This window comes from Pinus tabuliformis, chromosome 7, assembly GCF_031772625.1.
Source record: "Pinus tabuliformis cultivar Carrire ecotype Pingquan chromosome 7, CPIR1, whole genome shotgun sequence".
Classification (NCBI taxonomy): Eukaryota; Viridiplantae; Streptophyta; class Pinopsida; order Pinales; family Pinaceae; genus Pinus; species Pinus tabuliformis.
Window position 1 is genome coordinate 847,538,750 of NC_142293.1, and position 24,528 is coordinate 847,563,277.

A 24,528-nucleotide genomic window follows, 5' to 3' on the forward strand; every position below is an offset into this window, starting at 1 on the left:
TTAATTAGATTTCATCAAGCTTAAAATGTGGCATATTCGTGACCTTTATACACATTGTTCTGGATCAAATTCCAAGCTTGTCTGCAAGCCAAACAAGCTACAGTAGGGACACTTTAATGGATGCTGCAGAGCCACTTCAACACACTAGTCAGTGAAAGGTGCTGGATGTTTAATTTGTATTTCCTATTTGCATGTTTGGGTATCATGACAGTGGTGCGTCACCAGGCTATACTCTGATTGATATGATTCATCTTATCTTGTTCTTGCGTTCCAATATTTCTTTGTGACTGACTTAAGAGTCTTCCCATTGTCATTTCTTATAATTTTAATCTTTTACGATGCCTAGGAAATTAATGTTTGTACTTACTATTAACGCGTATAAATTATTTGGACTCTAAAGTATTTGCTATACACATCTCATTCTTTGATGCCAACGTACTATTCATATTAGACAATTTTTAGTGACCATAATGAGCACTGGTGCTCTTCTGGCCATTGCATTGAATTCTTAGGTGGAAATAGCCAACTCAATATGTTAATTTGTTAATATGGTAAGTTGGTCGACATGGTATTAGCCATCGAGCAATCTGTACAAACACTCAGGAATGAGGTTTAGGGAATAGTTCAATATATATGCGGGGAAGCCTCTGCCATCTCCAGTAACATGTCTTAATACACTTCCTTCATTGACATTAGATATGGGCAGCAAAAGAGGCTCATCATGCTTGGAAGATTTTCATGGAACAACTGTGGGGATATAATTGGCAGGTATGTTGGGTTGGCAGAGTTCGAGAAGCCAATGGTGGTAGAGGTAATTGTGGCAGAGTTCGAGAAGCCAATGGTGGTAGAGGTAATTGTGGCAGCTATGGAGGAGTTAGTCCAAATGGCACAAGTGTGCGACCCCCATTGGACTACCCATTTTGATGATGGACGTGGTATGAACATTGCAACCCATATGTTAGCTTTGTCTTACATTCAATTAATGGTGTGTGAACTTGATATCGCTAGTGTTACTTCAACATAACTGCCTGGCCACCCACATAACCAAAGTGCCAACCCCCAATTGACAGATGCAATTGCACGCTGGCTGAGACATATCAGGCCCAATGAACCAAAAACCCCAGCACTCAAAATTCTTAATTCAACAGAAGTAGAAGCTCACAGAACAAACATGATTGAAAAGGAACTGACCACACTAGGTAGAACCAACTTGAAAATCGTAACACGTTCTAGGTGATGGTTGACAAAGTGGGGAGCCATCCCACAATTCTTCCAGGACCTTTCAATATGACGATGCTCCATTATCCCACCTTGCCTGGGATATATGTTCTAGCATTCAAATTCCTGATTCCCCAAGAGCCTGAAGATGTGTGAGGGGAGATGCAGTCTTGTCTCTTTTACCATCTCGTTTTGGTAGTGAGACAGGCCCATGATAGACATGTTTCATAGTAAACCATTGGTACTTTTCATTGAGTGTATGAGTTTGATTAAGGTATAGCTTGGGAGGCTAATTAACAATTATCCCTAAGCTCCCCCATTTTTAAACCAGTAGCATCTTTAGCAAGAGAGTCTGCTTGACGATTGTTTCCCATTAAGGCTTGGTAAAATGATATTTTTCTGAAATCTAGTGACCGCCTGTTGAGCTCATGCCAAAATGGAGATAGGCTTGTCATCAGCCGGAAGATATTTCTTGTTCATTGACTGAATGATTACGCCTGAGTCTCCCACTACTGTTAGATATTGAATTCTTGCATCAACTGCATGCAATCCTTGTAATAATGTGTATACACTTCCGCTTTGTTACTGGATCAGATTTCCAATCCCCAGCCATAGGACAATTCTGTTTTTCCTCCAGGATCAATAAGGGTACCTGCCCCCTCCCCCCCCCCACACCTCTAACCATAATTCGCTCCCGAAGTGCGCTCCAAGGGGGAGCACATCCGGAGCAACCCTGGGAGCATGCTCCCTGCCAATTCGGGAGCGATAGAGGGGGGAAGCCTAATATTCAAGCCTATGGCCCTAGTATTGATAAAAGTGACATTCTCCTTTATCTTTCATTTTCATCCTTTTACTTAAATTTTCAACATTACCATGAAATGACTCAGGATGTTTGAGAGTGGTTCCAACCTCATTGGATTTCATATGGAGAAAGTAGAATTTTAGATCTCACTCAAAATCTAGCAAACTTATCAGTTTTTTAGGATTTCAGGATTGGGGGGATTGCAATGTTTCGCTGGATTTTGTCATGCACTAACTCGCCCCTAATGTTTAGTTTCCTCAGAATCATATGATTCTAATACATATCCTGTTGTGGATGTTCCTCAAGGAGTAAATCAAATGCAAGGATTATTATGTGATATGAGCATCTATGACAAATAGGATTTGTCCTCAAGCAGGCCCATAAGATCTTGGAATGACCCTTTTATGATGAGAGTAACTATGATATACATCAATACATTACTCTTGTTATATATGTGTTAAAAGTTTATAGTATTTAAGATCTGGCACTAGACATGCTTCCTATGATTGACACTAGATTTGGCCTAATGAATTTAAGTGTTCATTCAACTACAAGTAATTCATGCCTTTCTTTGGTAATTGTGGATTTTTTCTTGAAAGGACCTGGAGAGAGATTACTTTATGGTTTTACGTACATTTTTCTTTTTTTAACATTTAACCAAGTACCTCACCCTCCAGCTGGTAAGAAAGGGTGATTTATAGCTCATGAAGAGCCTCAATCAGTAATTGGCTCACAATGAGTGAGCATGTCACAAGTGGGATTTGAATCTTGAACCTGGGTCGAGAGGGTAATCCACGGTGTTTTTCTTATTTTTTGTCATGTCTGCTTTATTTGAGGTTGAATTTCGACAACACATGACATTCAGAGTGCTTAACTACATAACCTAAATTCTTGTGGCATAATAATAATGACCAATTTGATGCTTCAATAAATATCATGAAACACATAATGCTACACATTCTTTTAATTATTCGGGTACAAGCCAACAGAATATTAAAATTGAATTAAGGCAGAAATAAAACTTAAGGGGCTTCCTTGACATGAAGGAATTGCACCTGTGACCAGTTGAATTCCATTGTTGTGAATTCTGGACAACTACAGGATGGTGCACGATGTATATAGAAAACAATATGAATAGTACACAAAGTTTCAACTTCTGGAAGGGCATGCCACATTAAAGAATGACAATAGGCTGCAAGTACAGGTACTTGTCTGCCAGGCTGTGGTCTACTGGTTGAGATTGGTTGTTGCCATGTTAATGCCCCAGGTTCAAACCTAGCAGGCATAGAGCCCTGAATTATAAGTTGGCTGAGTTTGATGGGATACACGTGAAGGATTAATTCAAAATAAATGTACAAACTACTTTGGCAGATGCATTCAGTGAGCTGCTTATTTGCTGCTTACCCAATGCTAAATCTAAACTGCTTCTTACCAATTTCAATTTGGTGTCTGGCTTGGCCATGACCTTAAAATTGGATAATATAATAATAATAATTTACTTAAAGTTTTGTTGTTATTTTGATGCTGGACCATTAGTTTGGGCGTAATGTCTCTCTATACACTCCTTGTTCTCACTGCTCAATCCTGATATATGTCCCAACTGTTTCTTTCCTCATGAAGCACCAATATGGCCTATTTAATTTTTTTTCTCTATATTTTGTAAATGCTCTCTTTTTTCCTTTATGCAGTTGATCCTTTTGTACTTCATTTATATCACCCATGTATAGAGATGAATAGTCATTTTGCTATCCCTGTACAATTTTGATGATTAGCTGCGGCCCATGATCAAAACTGTCTTCATATGGTGTGGCTGTACTAGTTAATTAATTTCGCGTTGATGCTTTGGACTGGAGGTTGATAGTTTATTCAAGTTCATCAGGAATCTACTGTACATGCTGCATATCACATGGACATAGCATCTAAAATTAAACAAAAGTATAGTAAATACTTAATTTTCACTTTTCTATGATGAAGCATAAATATACACATGAGTGCAGTTGGTTTAAGCAATTGAATCACTGGTTTGCTCTGCTGATGATGCAAATGCTAAAATTGATTATCACTGTTGACTTAGGTATTCTTAAAACCGTAAGTGATAGTTTCACTAGCTCTTTTTGGTTCAAACATTTATTTTCTTTTAGAGGAAACTTGTTTTAATTTATTTTTGAAGCATCTTTTTATATGTTGTTCATCATTTTTTTCAATGCCTCTGATTAGCTTATCTATTCTGCAGGATTGATAAGGAACTAAACAAGGAGGTCGCTATTAAAGTTATTGACCTGGAAGAAGCGTGAGTATTGAGAATCTATGCAAGGATTAAATGTCTTTTTACATTTCCATCTAAATTCAAAGTAAAGGGGCCTTGAAAGTAACATTTTATTGGCCTCATTGCAAGTCATGTCTAATGTTGAGGTTAGTTGTTAGGAAGTAATAGATGTATAACTTAGTGAAGGAAATTGCAATTATGAGGTAGTGGGACAGGAGTAATGCCAAAGCATATAGGACCTAAATTATGACATCATCTGAAAGATGGGGTTTATGTTCGTTGTCATGAATGCAAAATCCTAAACTTCCAGTTTCTATGTTTAATGTAGAGATTAAATTCACCAAAAAATTTGAGTTTGGAAATGGCATTGAGAATCTAGAAATATTTAATTTAGAAACAATATGTAAATAAGATAATGAAAGAACATTAACATCATTATATACAAAAACATGGTTTATCATTCATGGTGTTATTCCGGAGTCTTATAAACAGTTATACGCATGTGACGAAAAGATATATGATTGTATGTGATTGACTTGTGATAAAAACTTGAGTCCATATAGGGGGTGTTGTTATATAAATTGAGATGGCATGTACATGGTGGTTGGCGAAACAATTGTTCGCACCACCACTAATGACTTTCTAACCAGGGATCCCTAAAGTCACCTTCATAATGAAGTCTTTGTGACTTAATTAACAAATGACTCCTGAAGTACTAAATTACATCAACATATAAGAATAATAATAATTCAGTCAATATACTTTTATCACATGTGTAAGTCACTAGAAGACAAAATAGATTGTACCTTGTAAGAGAATATAGTATAGTGATTGGTTGGGGCCAACATCTGCCCCTCCTTTGTGATTCGGCATCCTTGCACAAGTCATAACTTTTCCCCAACTTAGTCCAAGTCTACTTCATGGTCTTTAATGTGTCCACATTTTCCTCATAGCTATAGTATCTTTGGGCTTGAATTCTACATGCCTCTTTGGGTTTATGCTTTATTGTTCACAATTTTTTGTCATCATACAATGATGGAAGTGATCACCAGCCTGTTTACCAGTGGCGTAAATTAGTCATGTTCATAACACTACTTGTGTTTTCCACTACATTTAACCAATGTTCCACCGAGTTTCCGGGATGGGGGAGCATGGGAGCAGGGGGACACACATAGGAGATGTGTGGAAGCACCCCCAAATAATGGGGAAATTCAGGGGGCAGAGGAGGGGACGCTGGGGTCCCTAGCATAGGGGCCCCATTTCTAACAAGATAAAAATAATAATAATAATAATAATGATAAATGCCAAAGCAAATTCATCATTGTGCAATGTAAATGCTAAATAGTAAACAGTAAAATAGTACTAAATTTAGTTTGTAAATGATATAAGCATGATTAAGATTCAGATTCAGTAATGAAATGCATTGATTCATAAACCATAAATGAAAAAAAATATTAAAATATCGATACATTGATTTAAGTTCATCATTTTAGAATCTAATTAGTACTAAGAAAAATAGAGGATTTTGAAGTCTGAAATAGTAAATTGAAATGACTCAAACTTAAAAATAGTAAAGAGTGACAAGTCGAAGACTCAGTTTGAGCTCATCAGTATCTAGAGCCATGACTCAAAAGTTAAAACCGAAAATTAACAATGGACAATGATCGTTGAAAATAAAATGAGCAGCGACAAGAAGTAAAAGGTAAATAAAAGTGAGAGTGGGGTAGGGGCTTTTCTAGATATTGTTTTTGTTCTTATGCTATTATTTTTGTCTTTCTTTTTTTAAGCCTTTATAGGTTAAAATTTTCTGGAGATGCCCAAAAGCATCCCTTTTCTCGGGGGATGCCCAAAAGTTCCCTTTTTTGTAGGGGATATCCGGAAGCACCACCATTTTTGCGGGGGACACCCAGAAGCATCGTTTTTTTGGGGGATGCCTAGAAGTTCCCCTTTTGGAGGAATGCGTCACCCACATTGGGGAAACATTTCCTCACGTTTCCCCTAAGGAGGGATGTGGGGAAACGTTTCCCCAAGTGCCCCCGTCTTGAGAGTGGGAAATATGGGGGGCATGCCCCTAATCCGACGTTTCCCATGGAACACTGCATTTAATGCCATTACAATGATTTATTTGTTTTGGGTGTTACTACGGAAGTCTTCACATCTTGTGATAAGGCCACAAGGCACAAGCAAGACATTGGAGGTACTAAGAGGGGCTACCCACTATGACCACAATAACATATTCTCTCACTTTATGTCAGCTCTCCTCTAGCACAAGGGGGTTATGCCTAGACCGAGATTGCTAAAGTTATTCAAAATGTAAGCTAAAGGTGAAATGAAGAAGTAACTTTAGCAACACTGTAATATTCTTAATGGAATTATGCAATGAATAACTGAAGCATGAACTAGAAAATGACCAAAATTTTAACACACAATGCAACCAAACACCCAATACAAATCTTAGCACAACAACGAAGCCATTCTATTGAAAATCTGGAATAAATGGGAGTACAATAATAAGGAACAATTAACCAAACACCCAATACAAATTTTAGCACAACAACGAAGCCATTCTATTGAAAATCTGGAATAAATGGGAGTACAATAATAAGGAACAATTGCACGTGGGCTTGCATAAGCAAGTGGAAGCAAACCCAAGGTGAAAAAGATGCCCCAATGAGTAGAAGTTTCGACCCCCAAACTACCTTTGCGCTGCCCAGAAATTTTGCGACTCTGCTTTCTGAAAATGGTTCGAATCCCCTGCTGGAATGCCTGGATTGGCCTGAAAGTGTTGCTGTAGCTTTCTGTTAATTTTTCCTTCAGGACAGAAAAAGGAATTGGTCCCAATCCTTCCCATCATAAAACCCACAAAATGGTGCCAATTACTGACAACTGCTGGTTGGAAAGAGACCCTGTTTGAGCCCTCTAGACTGCTTAGTAAATTTTGCCAAATTAATCTTGGCCTCATCAACAAACCCCGAAAAACCCAGAACGGGTTTATTCTAGTTTTGAAGCTCCAAAATTGACCCCCAAATACTTGGCCCTCCTCCACTGCCAGAAAATATAACTTGTAAGGAATGTTGTGATTTCCGCTCGTCCAAGGGCTGGAAACTCTCCTCAAATTCCCTCCGATCAGATTCCCATCAACCTCATCTCCTCAGTCCTTCTCTCAAGCCTCCCCACAATCAACTCCATCAATGACTACGCAGTCCTGGGACAAATTTGCGTAAACCCAACCCAAGAAATCTGACCTGTTGAGAAAGGCATTCTCTGCTCACGTAAATTCTCTTCCTTCACCTGTAATTTGGACAAGGAATTACCTAGCAATGGTATGGCTTCTAATTTCGGCACCCCACTTCACCAAAGAACTATGTGGCTCTTCTTTTGTGTCTAGGCTGAAGCTAAGGCAAGTCGTACCACCTGAGACTGTCCCCCAAGCCTCCACAAAGTCGTGACAATACCTCCCTAGGGTGGCACTTGTGGTCGATCGAAGAAAAGGGTGAGATTTCCTCTTGGAAACCTCTGGTGCTAAACAACACTTATGACTCCGCTAAACAACTAGAGCAACAATGTGTAAATGTCAAATTATCAAAGGTGTCCCATGCTGCCTTCAACCCTCTATTTATAATTGTTGCCTCACCTCTCCTTGTGGGTCCCTTAGCCAAATATTTTGACCTCCTTTACACAATCGTTTTTACCTCCAAGCGGTGCGTATTCCTTGAGGGGTGGGCCCCACATTCCACTAAGGTTGAAATTTTCAATTTCTCCTAAGTCTCATGTACCAAAAATGTATCCAATGCCCAGATTACAAAATTGTGCTATGCTTAGCACTTCCCTAATAAACTCCGTTAATCCTATTAAATGAAAAATCAAAAGGGATATTACAGTCCTCCTCGCCAAAAATTGCTTGTCCTCAAGCAATGCCTGAACAAGCATCCTCTCTAGCTGTTGATCCTCACTGTCATTGCGAAGTATGCCAGGGTCCCAGATGCGCCACTGAATCATCCTTGACCTCTGCACTGTCATAAAATGAAGGAATCCCTCAATACCAGGATCCTAAGCCATTCTGTCCAACATGAAGCTCCCCTTGCTCCATTCACTATCTTGTCAGGCATAATGCCAGAAGCCCTCTGCATACCATCAGTGAGTAGGGAATCATGATAATGTGCCACTATGTCCAACTCCCCATGAAGCTGCCCTACCAAGTAGTCCATCTCATACAATCCAAGAGTAAACTCTTGAATATACCACCTAATCCCTTTAGAGATAAAGTCTTGCTCACATGAGCTTCTCCTGATATTATCCTACTGACTAGCCTGCCATGCTAATGAAGGCCCCCACTCCATCAGTGACTCGCTAAAGCCCAATGGAAGATTTGCATGATCTTCCCCTGTAGTAGCCATCTCATGCCCAAAGGTCGTTGAGCTGTGAAGTGCTATGATGCTTAGGTCCCCCGCTAGTCTCAGAAGGGTGCCACCATGCTGACGCTGTGCCACTCTAGCTATGACATACTTCCCATTGTGTGCGGACTGTATCCTCCTCTCTTGGGACCCGACGACGAAAAATATGTGAAGGCCAAGTTCATCCTCCCCAGGCATCTCCACGATGCCAATGTCTACCATTCCACTGCCAATCTCAGCCTTGAGCAACAACAAGATAAGTTTGCCTCGCCATGCAGGGGAAGTCTCAGTGATCCCCCATGTGTCAAACCCAAGGTGATCTAGATCACCCTCTGCCATGACCCTTCCATCACAAAGTGGAGTGATCCACTCGCCAACCGGATCCCTGGATACCCCAACCATACTAGAAGCTCATAACTTTCACTCCTCACGAGATGCCCCTGCGTAGCGCTGCTACCTGCTAGAACACATCTGGCTTATCTCTGACCCCTGTATGTATCCCGTAGGTGGACCCCAGGTATCAGGAATCTGTCCCACGCATGCCAACCTGCCCTGCTCTTGCCAAACCATGCAGCGAAATCCGCTATCCTAACTCTCGATGATACACCTGGACATTGCTCGGAGTCTGGGTACCCTCCTGTAGACGAAGTCTACCATCCATTGTTCCTCAGCCTCCTATAACAGCTCAGACTGTCTCGCTAGAAATGCATCATGCAATTCCCTCACAATCGACTCCCCAAGTGTGAGCCCAGGAGTGGAATCTATGCTACCACGACAATAAACCATGCCATCCCTAAGCTTGTATTCGTCAGTGTCTGCCTCCACCAAATGTCTCAACTGGAGAGTCTCCTCTTCGCCCATGACACGCGGTGTCTCATCCAACTGCCTAGGGTGGGCCTCCCATGTCCTGCCGCCTGAATGGAGAGCATCAAGGGGCAACAACTGAACGCTCTGCGACCGTAAGCAACACTGGAGAGTGATGGTCAGATAGGTCCCCAAGGGTATTATCAAGAGTCTGCAGGGGTACCGAAGAGTAACCATATGGATGTCCCTCTCTCTGCCTCAGATCTGCTGATAACCCAATCAAAGACCTTTCTCCGCTGAACATGGCGTCCCCAGGAGCTCAACTGCGTCCTCGTCGATCCAGGGTGAGCTGCACCTAACGGTACACCTAATTTCCCTGTCCATAAGTCTCCTTGGAGGCAACGGTCCAACATCTCGCTGTGCTGCATCATGTTCCACTGCATACTATCACGTATCACCACATTACTCGGCATACCATTGAATGCCGCAATCTGTCCCTGTACACCACCGGATACCCTTGGCTACTGCTAAACCATCTTGTATCGTCTCGTGTCCTGCCTGTGTCACTGCATTTGTCACTCCCCGTGTGTACTCAATGCGATGTAAGACACTCCTACTCCACAACGCAATCCAACACACTACGACACACCCCCATGCATCTCCATGCCCTCTGATGAATGGATCTCCCCTCCAAATCCTCCCTGAGGGACCCAAGAAGTGAATCTCCCTAGGTATTAGTGGCGATGCCACCACTGCTCTGCTCCTCTGTGTCCTCTGTGCCCCACACAAATGTGAAGAATCCCCAGCTCCATACAAGGCACTGTTTGGTGGCCTACCAATGCCACCTCCTTCGAAAAACTCCTGCCAAAGTATGCTGATCATCCTGTGAGCCCATGTGCAACTGTCATACCAAGGCAACCCAAGGAGTCTGCCCATAAAATGATCGTCCATTGGTGCTAACCCAAACTCCCCTAGTGAATGCGCATGCTCCACTACTACGCCAGCTGTACCATCCAGGTCGTAGTCAACCGACATACCTGGGAAATGATAGGTATTCCCACCCGGATCCCAATGCCACTCTGGGCTTCTGGTATCCCTAGTGCCTGGAAGCTCCTGTTGAACTACACCTGGGTCGACTACCATCTCCATAGCCCACTCCACCGGGAACTAACTCAGAATCTCTCGCCATCCGATCCCAACATGCGGATGCTGCACCCTGTGCAACTTAGGTCATCTCATCTCGCTATCCAGGTCAACACATGAAATCTGACTAGGTAGCTATGTCTCTCTCTCCCCAATGGGTAAAGGTAACCTAACAATGCTGCTAGCCCTGTCTATGTATGCCTGAAGAGTGCTGCTCCGACGCTCCAACACGCACTCTAACTGTACAATTAGGGAATCCAACTATTCCCCAATGTGAGTCAGTTTGGCCACTGACTCAGAACAAATCGCTCTCATGCCCTCCAACTCCTCGTTTTGTAACAGAATAACCTCTTGCATTGACGTGGCCTTCCTTTTTAATGCTAGAATGTCGCCCTGAAATTGATGAAACTGCTGTGGGCGACCATCGTCTAATACCTCTGTATCTCTTGGTGCCTCATCAACAGATGTCACTACTGGGGTATGCTCTACTCTCTCCACTAAGATGTCAACTGGAGCGGTCAAGGGAGTCTCCAACAAGGGTGACGTGTCACACTCGCTGTATCTACATGCTCCCCACAATCCTGTGTGCCCTCAACCTCATGCTCAACCTCCTCCTTAGGCTCCTGATATCTAAATCTAGGTCTCCACCAACAATAACGCCCCTTGGTCTCACCCTCTAACTGTCCCTGTCTTGTCTGCTCCTTTTGAGGAGATTTGATGCCATGATTTTGTCGACTTTCCCCACAATGTAGATGGCTGCACCCCCACGGCCTGTGCAACTCTAGTGTCTCTATTGTAAGGATGAGGATGGATCTGGTCCGACACCTTCATCAATTGGGCCAATAATTCCTGCATACTAAATCTTCCTTGAGCCATGGGTTGTCTATGGTTTAACCCATCATTGTGCATACATGCACAAATCTTCCATGATCTAGCTAGCTACCCCACAACTATCCAAGATCATGGCTCTGATACCACTGTAATATTCCTAATGGAATTATGCAATGAATAACTGAAGCATGAACTAGAAAACGACCAAAACTTTAACACACAAGGCACCCAAACACCCAATACAAATTTTAGCACAAAAACTGAGCCATTTTATTAAAAATCAGGAATAAATGGGAGTACAATAACAAGGAACAAGTGCACCTAGGCTTGCATAAGCAAGTGGAAGCAAACCCAAGGTGAGAAATATGCCCCAATGAGTAGAAGTTTCGACCCCCAAACTACCTCTGCGCTGCCTAGAAATTGTACCACTATTGCTTTCTGAAAATGGTTTGAATCCCCTACTGGAATGCTCGGATGTTGAAATTTGATGACTAAAAAAAAGTTTCTTGCCATCCCAACTTGGTTTTAATTTCACCTTATCGCTCCCATTCAGTTAAATGCCCTTTACCATAAACATACATTCAACATATAGAATTCTGGAAATGAAATTTTCAGATTAAAACACATGGGACTGTCAACCAATGTTGCACGAAGCGGGAGCGCGGAAGCGTCATTTTCCAAAAATCTAGGAAGCGAAGCGTCCGCGGAAGCGTCTGCTATATATATATATATTTTTTATATTTTTTTGCATTTATACTCAAAACAAACATCCCAAATACCAAATTAATTGTAGAAGACATGAAAACATGCATATTTTTGCATAAATCAAGATAGATATGGCATCCATGATTCCATTGTAGTTACTAGTATGTACAACAATCATCTATATTCTAGCTATTACAAACATACATCAAATTTTTAAGCATATTATAAAACATAAAACATTTAAGCATATTATAAAACATAAAACATAGAGCATATTATGATTTATCTAGCAAGTGAGCAACTGTCAACATTTGTCATGTCCAAAATTCAAATAATAATGTTTACAAAATATGTCACTTGGTCACCGCCAAGCCAAAAAGGTTCAAAATTCAAATTCAGAAGTCTACAAGTCTAATGAGTAATCTATGACAAAAAGTAGTAGATTGTGAATATATCTACTAATCTCTCCTCCTTCCACCACGAATAGAACGTGGTGGCGGGCCTCCACGTGGTGGCAATGAAGAAGATGGTGCCTGTGGAAGTCGTGGCACTGAAACTGATGAAGAAGAACCCCCTGCTGTTGGTGTTGAACCATGGAACCTAGGAACCAAGGGACCAGATGGGGGTGGGGGTGGTGGCATATCAACACGGTCATCATCATCCTAGAATCGCTCAAAAAATTCATGCAAAAAAAAAACACTAGTTAACAAAAAAATTAAAAACATGAATAATTGAATTAGAGAAATGCTATATAAGGGAAAATTGGAAAATTCATACCACAATGGACATACCTGGAAAAAAGCATCCTCTAATTGCTCTAGTCGCAACACTCCATCCTCCAAATTGGGCTCCTCTGGATTCTTGTCCCAAATCAACAAGTCTTTATTAGACTTTGCATCTTCACAGTAATGGGACAACAATCGCAAGTTGTAATGAACATAAACCAAGCTCTCTGCCCGGTCTAAACTCAACCTGTTCCTTTTAACACTGTGGATGAAAGAATAAGAGCTCCAACACCTCTCTGCAGAAGAAGTGTTTACCACCTGTGATAGCACCCACAATGCCAAACTCTGTAGAAGTGGAGTACCCCCTCCATGCATGTTCCACCACTCAAGAGCAGAAAAAGTCTCTCGATCTTTAATTGCATGCATGCTCCCAAATGGACCAGTGTTGAGCGTATAGTTGCTCACCTGTCTCCGTACCAATGCAGCCTCCTCCTCATCAGGGATTAATTTACTCAATGCAGCCATATATTTTTGGTGAACCTCTTGATCTTGGTGTGGTTTTCTCCTGCTTCCCCCCCAGGTGCTGGTGTTGAAAGCCATGATGGATGATAGTATTTAGGTGTCAAAACATATGCTAATGCATGCAATGGAATATTTAGCATTTCCCATCGGTTTTGCACCTCTACACGAATATAATTGTACAAGGTGGTATCTCTAGGCTCAACAATGTCTTTAATCTGCCCCAACATGCTATCCATTTGCTCATACACCTCCCCAATTACTGGTCGATCTGAATCTGCAAACTTGATCATGTAATAAATTGGTTTGGTGAATTGCAAAATATATTTAACCTGTGACCAAAAGTAACTGTCAAGAACAGTGTCCTTGACTGCATTAGCACCATCTGTGTCAGTGTTAATTTCATCCCATGTTTCAGCACACACCAGATTAGTTAAAGCTTGTCTCACCTTCACTAGCCGCCTAAAGGTGAGGTAATAACTAACAAATCTTGTCTTTGCAATTTTAAGCAATTGCAACTTGGAGTAAGTGCCATAGAAGTAGTTTACCCTTGTATGCCCTGTGATGAATTTAATGAGCTGCTTCCCTTTCCTGTAAACCTCAGCAATCCACCCACAATCTTTGTGTTTCACAATATCATGCATCAAAAGGTTCAATGTGTGAACCAGGCACCCAGACCAAAAGATGTGTGGATGAGTACGCTCAATAATTTTTCCTGCTGCCTTACAATTTGCTGCATTATCTGTGATCACTTGAACCACATTATTCGGACCAACATCTTTGATTGATTTCAATAGGAGATCTGCAATGTTTTGTGCAGTTGCACTGATGGAGGAGGAGTCATGACATGCAATAAATACTGCACCACTAGAAGAAACACCAAGAACATTTATCAAATGTTGGTTTCTAATATTTGTCCACCCATCTGATACAATGGATACCCCAGAATCCACCCACTCATTTGTAAAACGTGTCAAAGCTCTTTGAACCTTAGCTTTTTCTCTTTCTAATAACACTGTTCTAGCTTTCTCATAGTTGGGGGCCTTGTATCCTTTTGGGGCTTCATTGATGGCCTTTACCATGTCATGCCAATAGGGAGAGCGAAGCACATTGAATGGTACACCGCAAGCACAAAGAAAACGGACTATCTTTCCATCCACATCATCCCTCCCAGCAACATTAAGGAAATCCCCTATTGTTCTTCTACCTCCAGAGGTTGCAGAAGTACCATGAGGAGATGAGCAACTACCAAATTTAGAGGTTGCACTTGATTCAGAATGAGTTTTTGGTTTCTTGTTTTTTTGTTGTGCAGCCATCTCTATTTGGATGTATTTTCTTCTTTCTTCAGTTGAAATGTTTGGGCAAATTTGTACCCCCACAGAACCCTTTTTTTCATCACTGTTCAGCACCCCACAAAGATGCCTCCTCAGACGGGTATATGAACCACAATATGGTTTTCCTCCATGACAACCATGAGGGCACACAAATTTGTAAGATCCACCACCCTTTCCCCATCAAGTTTGGTCACATAGTTCCACAAGGGTGTTGATGTAGCTTTCCCATCTTGTGTTTCAGTGTCCCCTTCAAGTTCATCCCCTTCCTCTTCAAACCCTTCCTCCTCATCATACATTGGGTCACTACTTTTAGGACCATCACCAATGTCCTCTTCTGTTTCTTCCCTTCTATTCTTCACCCTTGCCATCATTAAAACCAAGAGTGGAATGATACATAGAAGCCAAAAGAACACCATCTTGGAATATGGATATAGGTGGTGGACAACCTGTAAATAAAGGAGCAAGTAGAAACAATGGGAAAGAGTAGGAGAGGGAGGAGAAAAATACAATTTTTTTTTCAAAAAAACAAGGGAGTTTGGGGTTTGAACTTACCTCTTTAGCTCTTGTAGATGAAGTCCTCCAAGCTCTTGCTCCAAGCTCCTCCTCCTTCTCCTAGCTCCTCCTTCTTCACTCCTCCAAGCTCTCCTCTCTTCTCCTCTCCTTTCCTCTCTTCTCTTCTCCTCTCCTCTCTTCTCTTCTCCAACTCTCATAAACTCAAAGTGAGAAAATGAGGAATGAATGGGGGCTTTATTCTTTTCATTCCTCACCCTAAACTCACCCTAACCCACCCCCTCAATGCTAACTTAAGTTAACTTTAAAAAAAAATTAAAAAAATTATGTTTTTTTCCCTTGGGCGCGCGGTTTTGGAGGAAGCGCTCCGAAGCGCTGCGTGAAGCGCACGCTTCATGGCCCGAAGCGCTGCGCTTCGGAGGCCCGAAGCGCCACCCGAAGCGCGCTTCGGGGCCGGCGCTTCCTAAAAACCAGGAAGCGCATTAAAAAGGCCGAAGCGCGCTTCGCCATTTTCGGAATCGCGCTTCCGGGGGCGCTTCCGTACGGGGCGCGCTTCGGGCCTAGGATCCGGGGGGGGGGCGCTTCCTGCAACACTGCTGTCAACACATGCTGAAAATAAATATGGACATAACCAGATCAACAACACACATAAAAATACACAGATTTTTGGTCAACTTAGACCCAGGCAAAACCCCTTCAATCTTCTCCGGGGAAAACTTGTTAGAGAGCTCTTCAAATTTATTTATCTTTCAAGTTCAGGAAAATACGTTTGCAGACAAAACAAAACAACAAAATACAACTTATCTCTTTAGCGCAAAACTCCTTGAAAACTGTGCCCAATTTGCCTCGATTTTCGTGCCCACTTGAAGCTAAAAATATGTACTGTACGGATACTATTGTACGTACTGTATTGTACGGATTTTTTTTCAATTTTTTTTTCAAAAACTTCTCTTGAACAGTGTGTAGCTCACAACATTCAATGCTGTTCGTACTATACCTTCCGCTATGTTCTATGCCTTGATTTCCATGCCCAACTTTGCCCAGAAATCACTCCTATAGCTTGTTGCAACAAATTTCTCCTTTAGAACTTTTCTCCAGCTCTCAGCCTCCTTTCTCCAATCTGCTCATGAAGAATGAATGCAGTCTCTCTTTTCTTCCCCCTTTTGTTTCCCTAAATGAATTTTGGGCAACCCTAAGATCTAATGGCTCAGACTCATTTAGATCAAGGGATGAGAATAAATGTGCATTTAATTCACTTTCCATTTTTTAACTCACCCATTAAACAAAATACCCACATTGTACTTTATGTCTAAAGTCACTTTTCACTTTATAATTAACATTGACTTTACCAGTTATATTTCACTTTATAAAGTCAAACTTAGGAAAATAATTATTTTGGACACTTTTCCCTAGGTAGAGACTAACCCATGTGAAACCACTTATCTAAGGTACATTAAAAATCAACACTTCCTCTTACTGAGGAAAGTGTTTCTCACCACACCCATTTTGTCCCTGAAATGGACATGCTTGCTTCTTGGCAAGGACTTCGTGAGAACATCGACCACCTACTCATGTGTTGATATATACTCCAACTTGACTGCCCCCTTCTGAACATAGTCCCTGATGAAATGATATCTGATGTCAATGTGTTTTGACCTGTCATAAAACACTGGATTCTCCATGAGTTTAATGCCAACTTTGATTATCACAGTGAATAACCGTCGGTCTCAATTCCTGATCAAATAGGCCATACAACAACTTGCGAAGCCAAATGGCCTCACAACTAGCCTGACTAGCAACCATATACTCAACCTTAGAAGAGCTCAAGGCAACTAACTTTTGCTTTCGACTGAACGACGACACAACTGCCGAACCCAATCCGAAGCAACACCCTGAAGTGCTCTTCCTGTCAGAAGCACAACCTGCCCAATCTGAATCTGTGTAACTGCCAACCTCACTCCATCTCCCCACCTATAGTCCATACCATAATCAACAGGCCCCTGCACGTAGCGAATAATGTGCTTTGCAGCTACCCAGTGCACCTTCCTGGGCTCAACCATGAACTGGCTAAGTGTGTTCACTGCAAAGCATATATCTGGCCTAGTGTTGACCAGATACATCAAGGACCCAATAAGCTGCCTATACAATGTGGGATGCACCAAACTAGAATTTGTACAATGTGGGATCCACCAAACTAGAATCTGAAGCATGAAGCTTCTTCCAGTTGGTGATCATAGGTGTAGACATGGGTCTACAATCTGCCATGTGAAATCTGCTCAACACATCCACAACATACTGCCCCTGCCCCAGAAAGATATGCCCCTCTTCCTGCCACACCTCAAGCTCCAAGAAGTAATGCATCAACCCAATGTCCTTCATCTCGAACTCCATGGCAAGGTCTTCCTTGCAACCACTAATCAGTCTCTCTGCCCCAGTAATGAACAAGTCATCAACATACAACACAAGAATAAGCGGATCATCCCCTACAACAATATAGCATAGGTTCGGATCTGTATCACTCTTCATGAAACCCATCTGCTGCAAGTAAGTATCAATCCTCGAATACCAAGCTCTTGGAGCTTGCTTACGTCCGTAGAGTGCTAGCCTCAACCGACATACATGGGTCTCCCGCCCAAGTACTTCAAAGCCCTGTGGCTGCTCAACATACACCTCCTCCTCTATAACTCCGTTCAGAAATGCGGTCTTCACATCCATCTGATGGATCTGCCAACCCATTTCTGCAACAATAGAAATAAGGGACCAGATAGAAGTGTACCGAGCTACGGGAGCGAAGGTCTCATCATAGTCAACTCCCTCTATCTGTGAGAACCCTCTAGCCACAAACCTCGCCTTGAACTTCTCAATGCTGCCATCCGCAACATGCTTGATCTTGTAGAGCCACCTAGAAGTCACAACTGACTTGCCCTCAGGCCTAGGCACCACTTCCCAGACATTGTTCTTAATGATAGAGGCATACTCCTCCACCATAGCCTCTCTCCATACCTCCTGGATGGCAGCCTCCTCATAGCTAGTAGGCTCAGAGTCAACAATGCTGGTAGCCTTGGCTACATAACTACAAAACCGCTCAGGTGGCACACTCTCCCTGTTCACCCTCTTCGGAGGACCAACGGGCTCCGTTTCCTTCAAGGTGTCTTGAAGCCACTTGGGCCTCCTCTTCCCTGAAGAAGCTTCCCCATAGGGAACCTCATCTTATGCCCCCGAGTCTGGTGAACCTGAAGGTCTGCCAACTGACCGTGGTGTGTCTATACCAGCACCTGTCCTCGAAGAACCTGTACTGGCACCTATGCCTGTGTCAGTTGAAGTGCTATGTGAACTCTGTACCAGTGGAATCCCTAAAGAAGTGCTCAGAGAACTCGCCATTGGTCCCCCAGAGGTCACTGACACTGAAGTACCTCTTGTACCAGTCGATCCAGAAACCTGAAGTCCTGCTCCCTGTACTCGACCTCCCTTCTGAGGAGAAGTCTGTGACTCTCTCATCATACTCCCGTGATCTCATTAGGCCCTCTCCTCGAACTTCACATCCCTCCTAATCACCACTCTTCGTTTAGAAGGAATGAAGATCCAATAGGCCTTCGAAGTCTCGCTGTAACCCAAAAAGATACGCTTCTCTGCCATGGGTTCCAACTTCTTTCTCTGCTCCTTGGGGATATAAGAGTATGTGAAACATCCAAAGATACGAAGATGTGCCCCATGAGGCTTCTCTCCAGTGAAAGCCTCCTCCGGAGTCATATTCCCCAATACTCTGAGGACTCCTGTTATGAAGATAAACAACAATATTGCAGGCCTCAACCCACAAAAACAAAGGCAACCCCTGATCATGAATTATCGCTCTAACAACCCCAACAATAGCTTCGTTCTTCCTTTCAGATACCCCATTCTACTGGGGGTTGTAAGGGACCGTGAACTCTCTCCTAATGCACTCTTGTGCACAGAAGTCAGAAGACCCACCATTAGTGTACTCACCACCATTTTCTGACCTCAAGACCTGAATCTTCCTACCTGTCTGCTTTTCCACAAGAGCTTTGAAATCTTTAAAGCGACTGAAGACCTCACCCTTGGTCTTTAGGAAATATATCCAAGTCTTCCTAGAGTAGTCATCAATGAATATAACATAATACTCATAACCACCAAAAGACACATGAGACATACGACCACTAACATCAGTATGGATCAAGTCTAGTATACCTGTAGATCTGCTGTCGCTCGATGGGAATGGGAACTTGTTGTACTTGCCCAAAGCACACCCTCTACAGACCTCAGAATGCTTGACACTAAAATCAGGAACTCCAGTAGTGATCTCCCTCAGTACTATCAAAGCTCCATGATGCATATGCGCCATCCTCCGGTGCCATAATTCGCACAAGTCTCTACTGCTAGTGGTACTAGTGTGAGTGCTACTAGATGTGCTACTCACCAATGCTCTTGCTGACTGAAAACTGAACCTGTATAGTTTCCCAGAGCAGACTCCAATCACTTTGGCCGAAGTGATGGAAGCTCCCCTGGGATGCATCAATACCTGCCCTCCTGAGAAAGTGACGTCAAACCCCTTCTCCTCCATAGTAGACACTGAAATCAAGTTCTTCTTCATCCCCGGAACATACAAAACATCCATGACCTTCAAAGGAGGCAAAGACTCCCTCTCAAAGGTCACAATCCCCACACCAACAACTCTCACAGTGCGGTCATCTCCTAGTACAATCTCAATATCAAGTGCCCTCTCTGCAAGCTTTGAAAAGAACTCCCGTGCACCTATCATATGGCGGGAAGCCCCGCTGTCTATGTACCACACATCGGATGATGTACTCCTACTAAATGTGGAAGTAATAAATGCAAAGTCCTAGTCAAACTGTGAAGCAAACTACTCCACCTCTGCTGAAGCTGCAGTACCCTTCTTCCTCTTGTTCTTCCTCTCAAGACACGTAGCAGAATAGTGTCCCATCTTTTGACATGCCCAACATTTGACTTTGGACATATCTGTATCTTTCTTCTTCTTCTCCTTTCCCTTAGCCCCATCTGATGGGGTCCCTTTCTTGGCCTTCCCTTTGTTCTTCCCCCTGGCTGTCAAGGCTACATCCTCCTCATTTGGTATCTTCACCCCACCACTGCGAGTCTTCCGTATCTCATGCTGCACACAATCATCCCAGAATCTGTCCCAATTGGGAGGATTCTCCCTAGAGGTAACAAAATCTCCAAAGACCTCCCAAGACTTAGGAAGTCCCGCTACAGTTATCCTGACTAACTCTGTGGGTGCAACTTTCTCACCAATAACAGTGAAATCATCACTTACCTGTTTGACCCTGCCAAGATAATGAACTACACTTTCAGCCTTTGTCATCCTAATGTTCTTCAATTGTTCTTTGAGTACCATCTTCCTGCTCTCATTGGTACTCTGATAAAGAGTGGTTAAAGCTGTCCACATCTGATATGCATGTGTTTCCTCTCACTTGAGGAACCACATGATCCTTCAGACTGTCCATCAAAATCCTTTTTGCCTTTGCATTATTTTTTGTGAATTTAGCAAGTTCATCTGCAGCAATAGGAGGTACAACCACTTGCCGCACTATGTCCCAAACTGCTGCCTCCTCAAACACTGTCTGAATTTTGTCCTTCCAAACAACATAGTTGGATATCCCATCCAGTCTGTCCTCTATCCTTAAGAACATGGCCATGACTGTTGTCCAAAATTTACAAAACCAAGAAAATGGAGAAATGAACTTTCCAGCACACCTTGCTGTCCTAAAAGTTCAGTTTGTGTGAAATTTCACTTTGCTGTCCCAAAATATCAGTTTGCTGTCCAAAAATTCAGTTTGTTGCAATGTTTTAAAACTCCGACTCGGTATCGACTCGGTTGGCTCGATTTCAATGACTCGGTTGTTGTAAAAAATAAATTAAATATTTTTTTTTATTATTATAAAAAAACATAATTTTAAAGATTTTCATTCATGTTTCCAAACACACAGCGTTAGAATATAGGTAGAAGACAACATATGATCAAAGTAGACTCATGAATATATCCGTTATATCAAAATGGCACCCAGTGCACTGTCCAATACATATATGATCATGATATAGAGATCAAAACAAAAACACATAACTAAGGAGGCTAGGAATGGCCTCTACAACAAAAGTAAATTGTGACCAGTACTACTGGCTACTGCCAGAGGAGCCGAGATCACGTGGATCGATCTCTGGATCATCATCAGAGTCGAATAGGGGGCCCCATGGCTCCTCCTCATCATCTCCAACTGCAACTGTAGAAGTGGTAGCACTAGCAGGCTGTGCAGCAGCTGCAAGCTGAGATAGACGAGATATGCGCTTCTGTCGTGGCTGAGCAGAGGAAGCGCCTGCAACTGGAGGACTTGCTAGCTCTAAGGCTGAGGCTGGTACAAGTGGATTAGGATCTGCATTCAACTGAACATTATGTTCGAGTGATGCTATCGTCTGTAAGTCATAATCAATATCCTCATCAGAAGCAAACTCTGCTGGATGACTCTCCACTACCCAATCTGATGTTGGATCAATGTCTTCCAACACAATGGGATTTGAATCAGGTCTTTTGTTCAACAATTGGTTGCGCCTGAGCTGGAGGTTATATTGGACATATACTAGATCATTTAACCATTTTTGATCCAAACGGTTTCTCTTCTTTGTGTGAATCCTCTCAAAGACAGACCAATTGCGCTCACACCCAGTAGCACTGCAAGTTTGACTCAAAATACGAATTGCAAACTTTTGCAATTCTGGACAATGGCTACCAAAAGCCTCCCACCATTGTGCTGCAAAAAACATAGGAGTGTAATGAGTTAGCTCAACAAAATTACAAATTATATCCAACTTTCAAATTATAAACGATTTAACAAAATAAGTATTAAGAATTTGAAAATTGAAATTTTTGTTTACCTGGCTCATCTGCTTCCCTTGCAATCTTTGCTAGGTTCTTCCCAAAGGTACCTGAGGCAGTGCTGAAGGTTGTGACCTGTCGGCGTATCTCCAGCTGATCACACTCCAATGGGATCATGCGATCAATGTAGTCAATCAATCCATCTCTAACCACCCCCCTCAATGCTCCTGTCGCCTTAGCTTTATAATGATACCGCGGGTTCAAAAAATACCCAGCTGCATGTATAGGGCGATGGAGTTGATTGTTCCATCTTTCATCAATGATTGCACAAATGGGCCCATACTTAGCCACTTTATCCTTGTATGTCCTCTTTATTTGCTCCTTTGCTTGATCCATAGCCTCATAAATGAAGCCCATAGCCAATCTTTCCCCATCCACCAACTGCAACACCTTAACCAGTGGCTTAGCAAGCTTCACAATCTCTGCTGCCTTTCTCCAAAATATTTCTTCATTAACTTTCTTTTTCAATTCTTTGCCTTCCAGTTTGTGAGACCATTGGCTTTGACTACCTTCTTCACTGGAAAAAATCTTTTGCAAGTTTCTATGTTGTGAAAACATAGATTGCAATGTCAAAAAATGAGTAGCAAATCTAGTGATGGCAGGCCTAATAATATCCCTGCCCCCTGTGTGTTTCCTCATCAGGCTCAAAATCCATGAATGATTGTAGATAAATTTTGTTATGCTTTTGGCATGATCTGTTTTTGACCCAATCTAATTTGCCAATATCCTCAAGCATGAGGTCTATGCAATGTGCAACACATGGGGTCCAAAAGATGGTCCTGTGTTTTTCCTCTAATAGTTTACCAACAAGAACATAGTTAGAGGAATTATCTGTGATGACTTGAACAACATTAGCCACCCCCACCTCCTCAACGACCTCATCCAATAGCTGAAACAACAGTTGCCCATCTTTTACCTTATCAGATGCATCAACTGATTTTAGAAACATGGTTCCCTGTGGGCAGAAGATAAGAAAGTTTATGATGGTACGGTTTCTTTGATCAATGCATCCATCTGACATGATGGTACATCCTATTCTTGTCCATGAGTCCTTGAAATCTTTCAAATAGTGATTAATGGATAAAATTTCTTTTTACAAACGATACCCACTTAGCTCATGCATAGTAGGGCCTTTGAAGCCTTTTCCAGCAGCATGTATGGCATCAATCATAGGCTCATAATATGGTGAACGGGAAGCATTGAAGGGGATATCAGCATCATACCACCATCTAGCTATGTAATCACAAGCAGTCTCCCTTAATTCTTTCTTCCAATGGTCATCTAAAGTGGGTTGCGTTCGACTTCTACTAGCTTGAGGACCATGTGCATTTGATGGAGAGGAGGGAGTGAAATAACTTTTGATATTCATATCACCCTTTCTCATTTTACCTTTCCCTTTTCTTGAATAAACTCAAAAGAGGGAGGAACATATCGGAAGGGGTTGGATGCATCAGTACAAGGGATAGAGGAAGAACCCTCAAAATCAAAATGGGGGTTGGTAGCCAGCATTTTTTGTATATTCCTCTTCCTCCCAATTTCAGCCTCTAACTCTTTTTGCCTAGCCTTATCTTCTTTAAACTTCTCAAAGCTGGCTAACAAATCCTTCCTAATCTCCCCAATTTCTGGTGAGGTACATGGAGTAATTTGGCCTCTAATCCCCGCCAAGTGTTGTTTCAGCCTATTAATGCCCCCAGGACCTTCCTTAATTTTCCTATGGCAAAATTTGCAATGCATTTGACTATCAACCATTTCAACATATGCCCAAGCAACATCTTTCACTCTAGGTGCCATTTTTTGACTTGGAAATGAAAGCAAAAAATCTGAAAATGAAAAAAAAAAACATTGATTCAATGTTCATTTCTTTCACAAAAAACACTCTTTAGGATTTCCAGATTTGCACATAAAATTTAATAAGCAAAAACAGATTTTTACAAGTGAAAAAAATACCTCCAGGCACAAACTGCCTCCTCAAGCTTGCTCCAAGAAACCAACTCCTCAATGCTGCTCCAAATGGTTGCCCAAGAAGCTCCTCACTCTAGCTACAATGCTTGCCCAAGACTCCTCACTACTGCTCCAAAAACAAACTCAACAACTCCTCACAAACTCTCTCTGAAATTCTCACTCAAATGCATGAGATGACTGTGAGGAAATGAGAGGGGTTGGGTGAGTTAAATAGGGTTTAGGAGAGGGGAATGGACCCCAAAGACCAAATAAACAAAAAATAAACTGGTTTGGAGTCCCCCACACATAACATTTAAAAAAAACACAATTTTTATGGGTTACTGGGCCGCTGTACACAACCCGACCGAGTTATTATGGACTCGGCTGAGCCGGCTGGGTTAATACCGAGCTGAC

The 24,528-nt window shown here is 42.2% G+C and overlaps 1 protein-coding gene across 6 annotated transcripts in view; it reads left to right on the plus strand.

Annotated features, from left to right (window-relative positions):
- The window catches only part of LOC149250282 (uncharacterized), a 311,236-nt gene that overhangs the window by 88,043 nt on the left and 198,665 nt on the right, over nucleotides 1-24,528 (plus strand). For all 6 annotated transcript variants that reach the window (XR_016266820.1, XM_089459000.1, XM_089459001.1 and 3 more), the window contains one exon: nucleotides 4,254-4,310. Coding sequence is in view for 4 of the 6 variants with exons in the window: in XM_089459000.1 (XP_089315126.1) it covers nucleotides 4,254-4,310 (57 nt within the window). In the remaining 2 variants the exon portion in view is untranslated. The remainder of the gene's footprint in view (nucleotides 1-4,253; nucleotides 4,311-24,528) is intronic.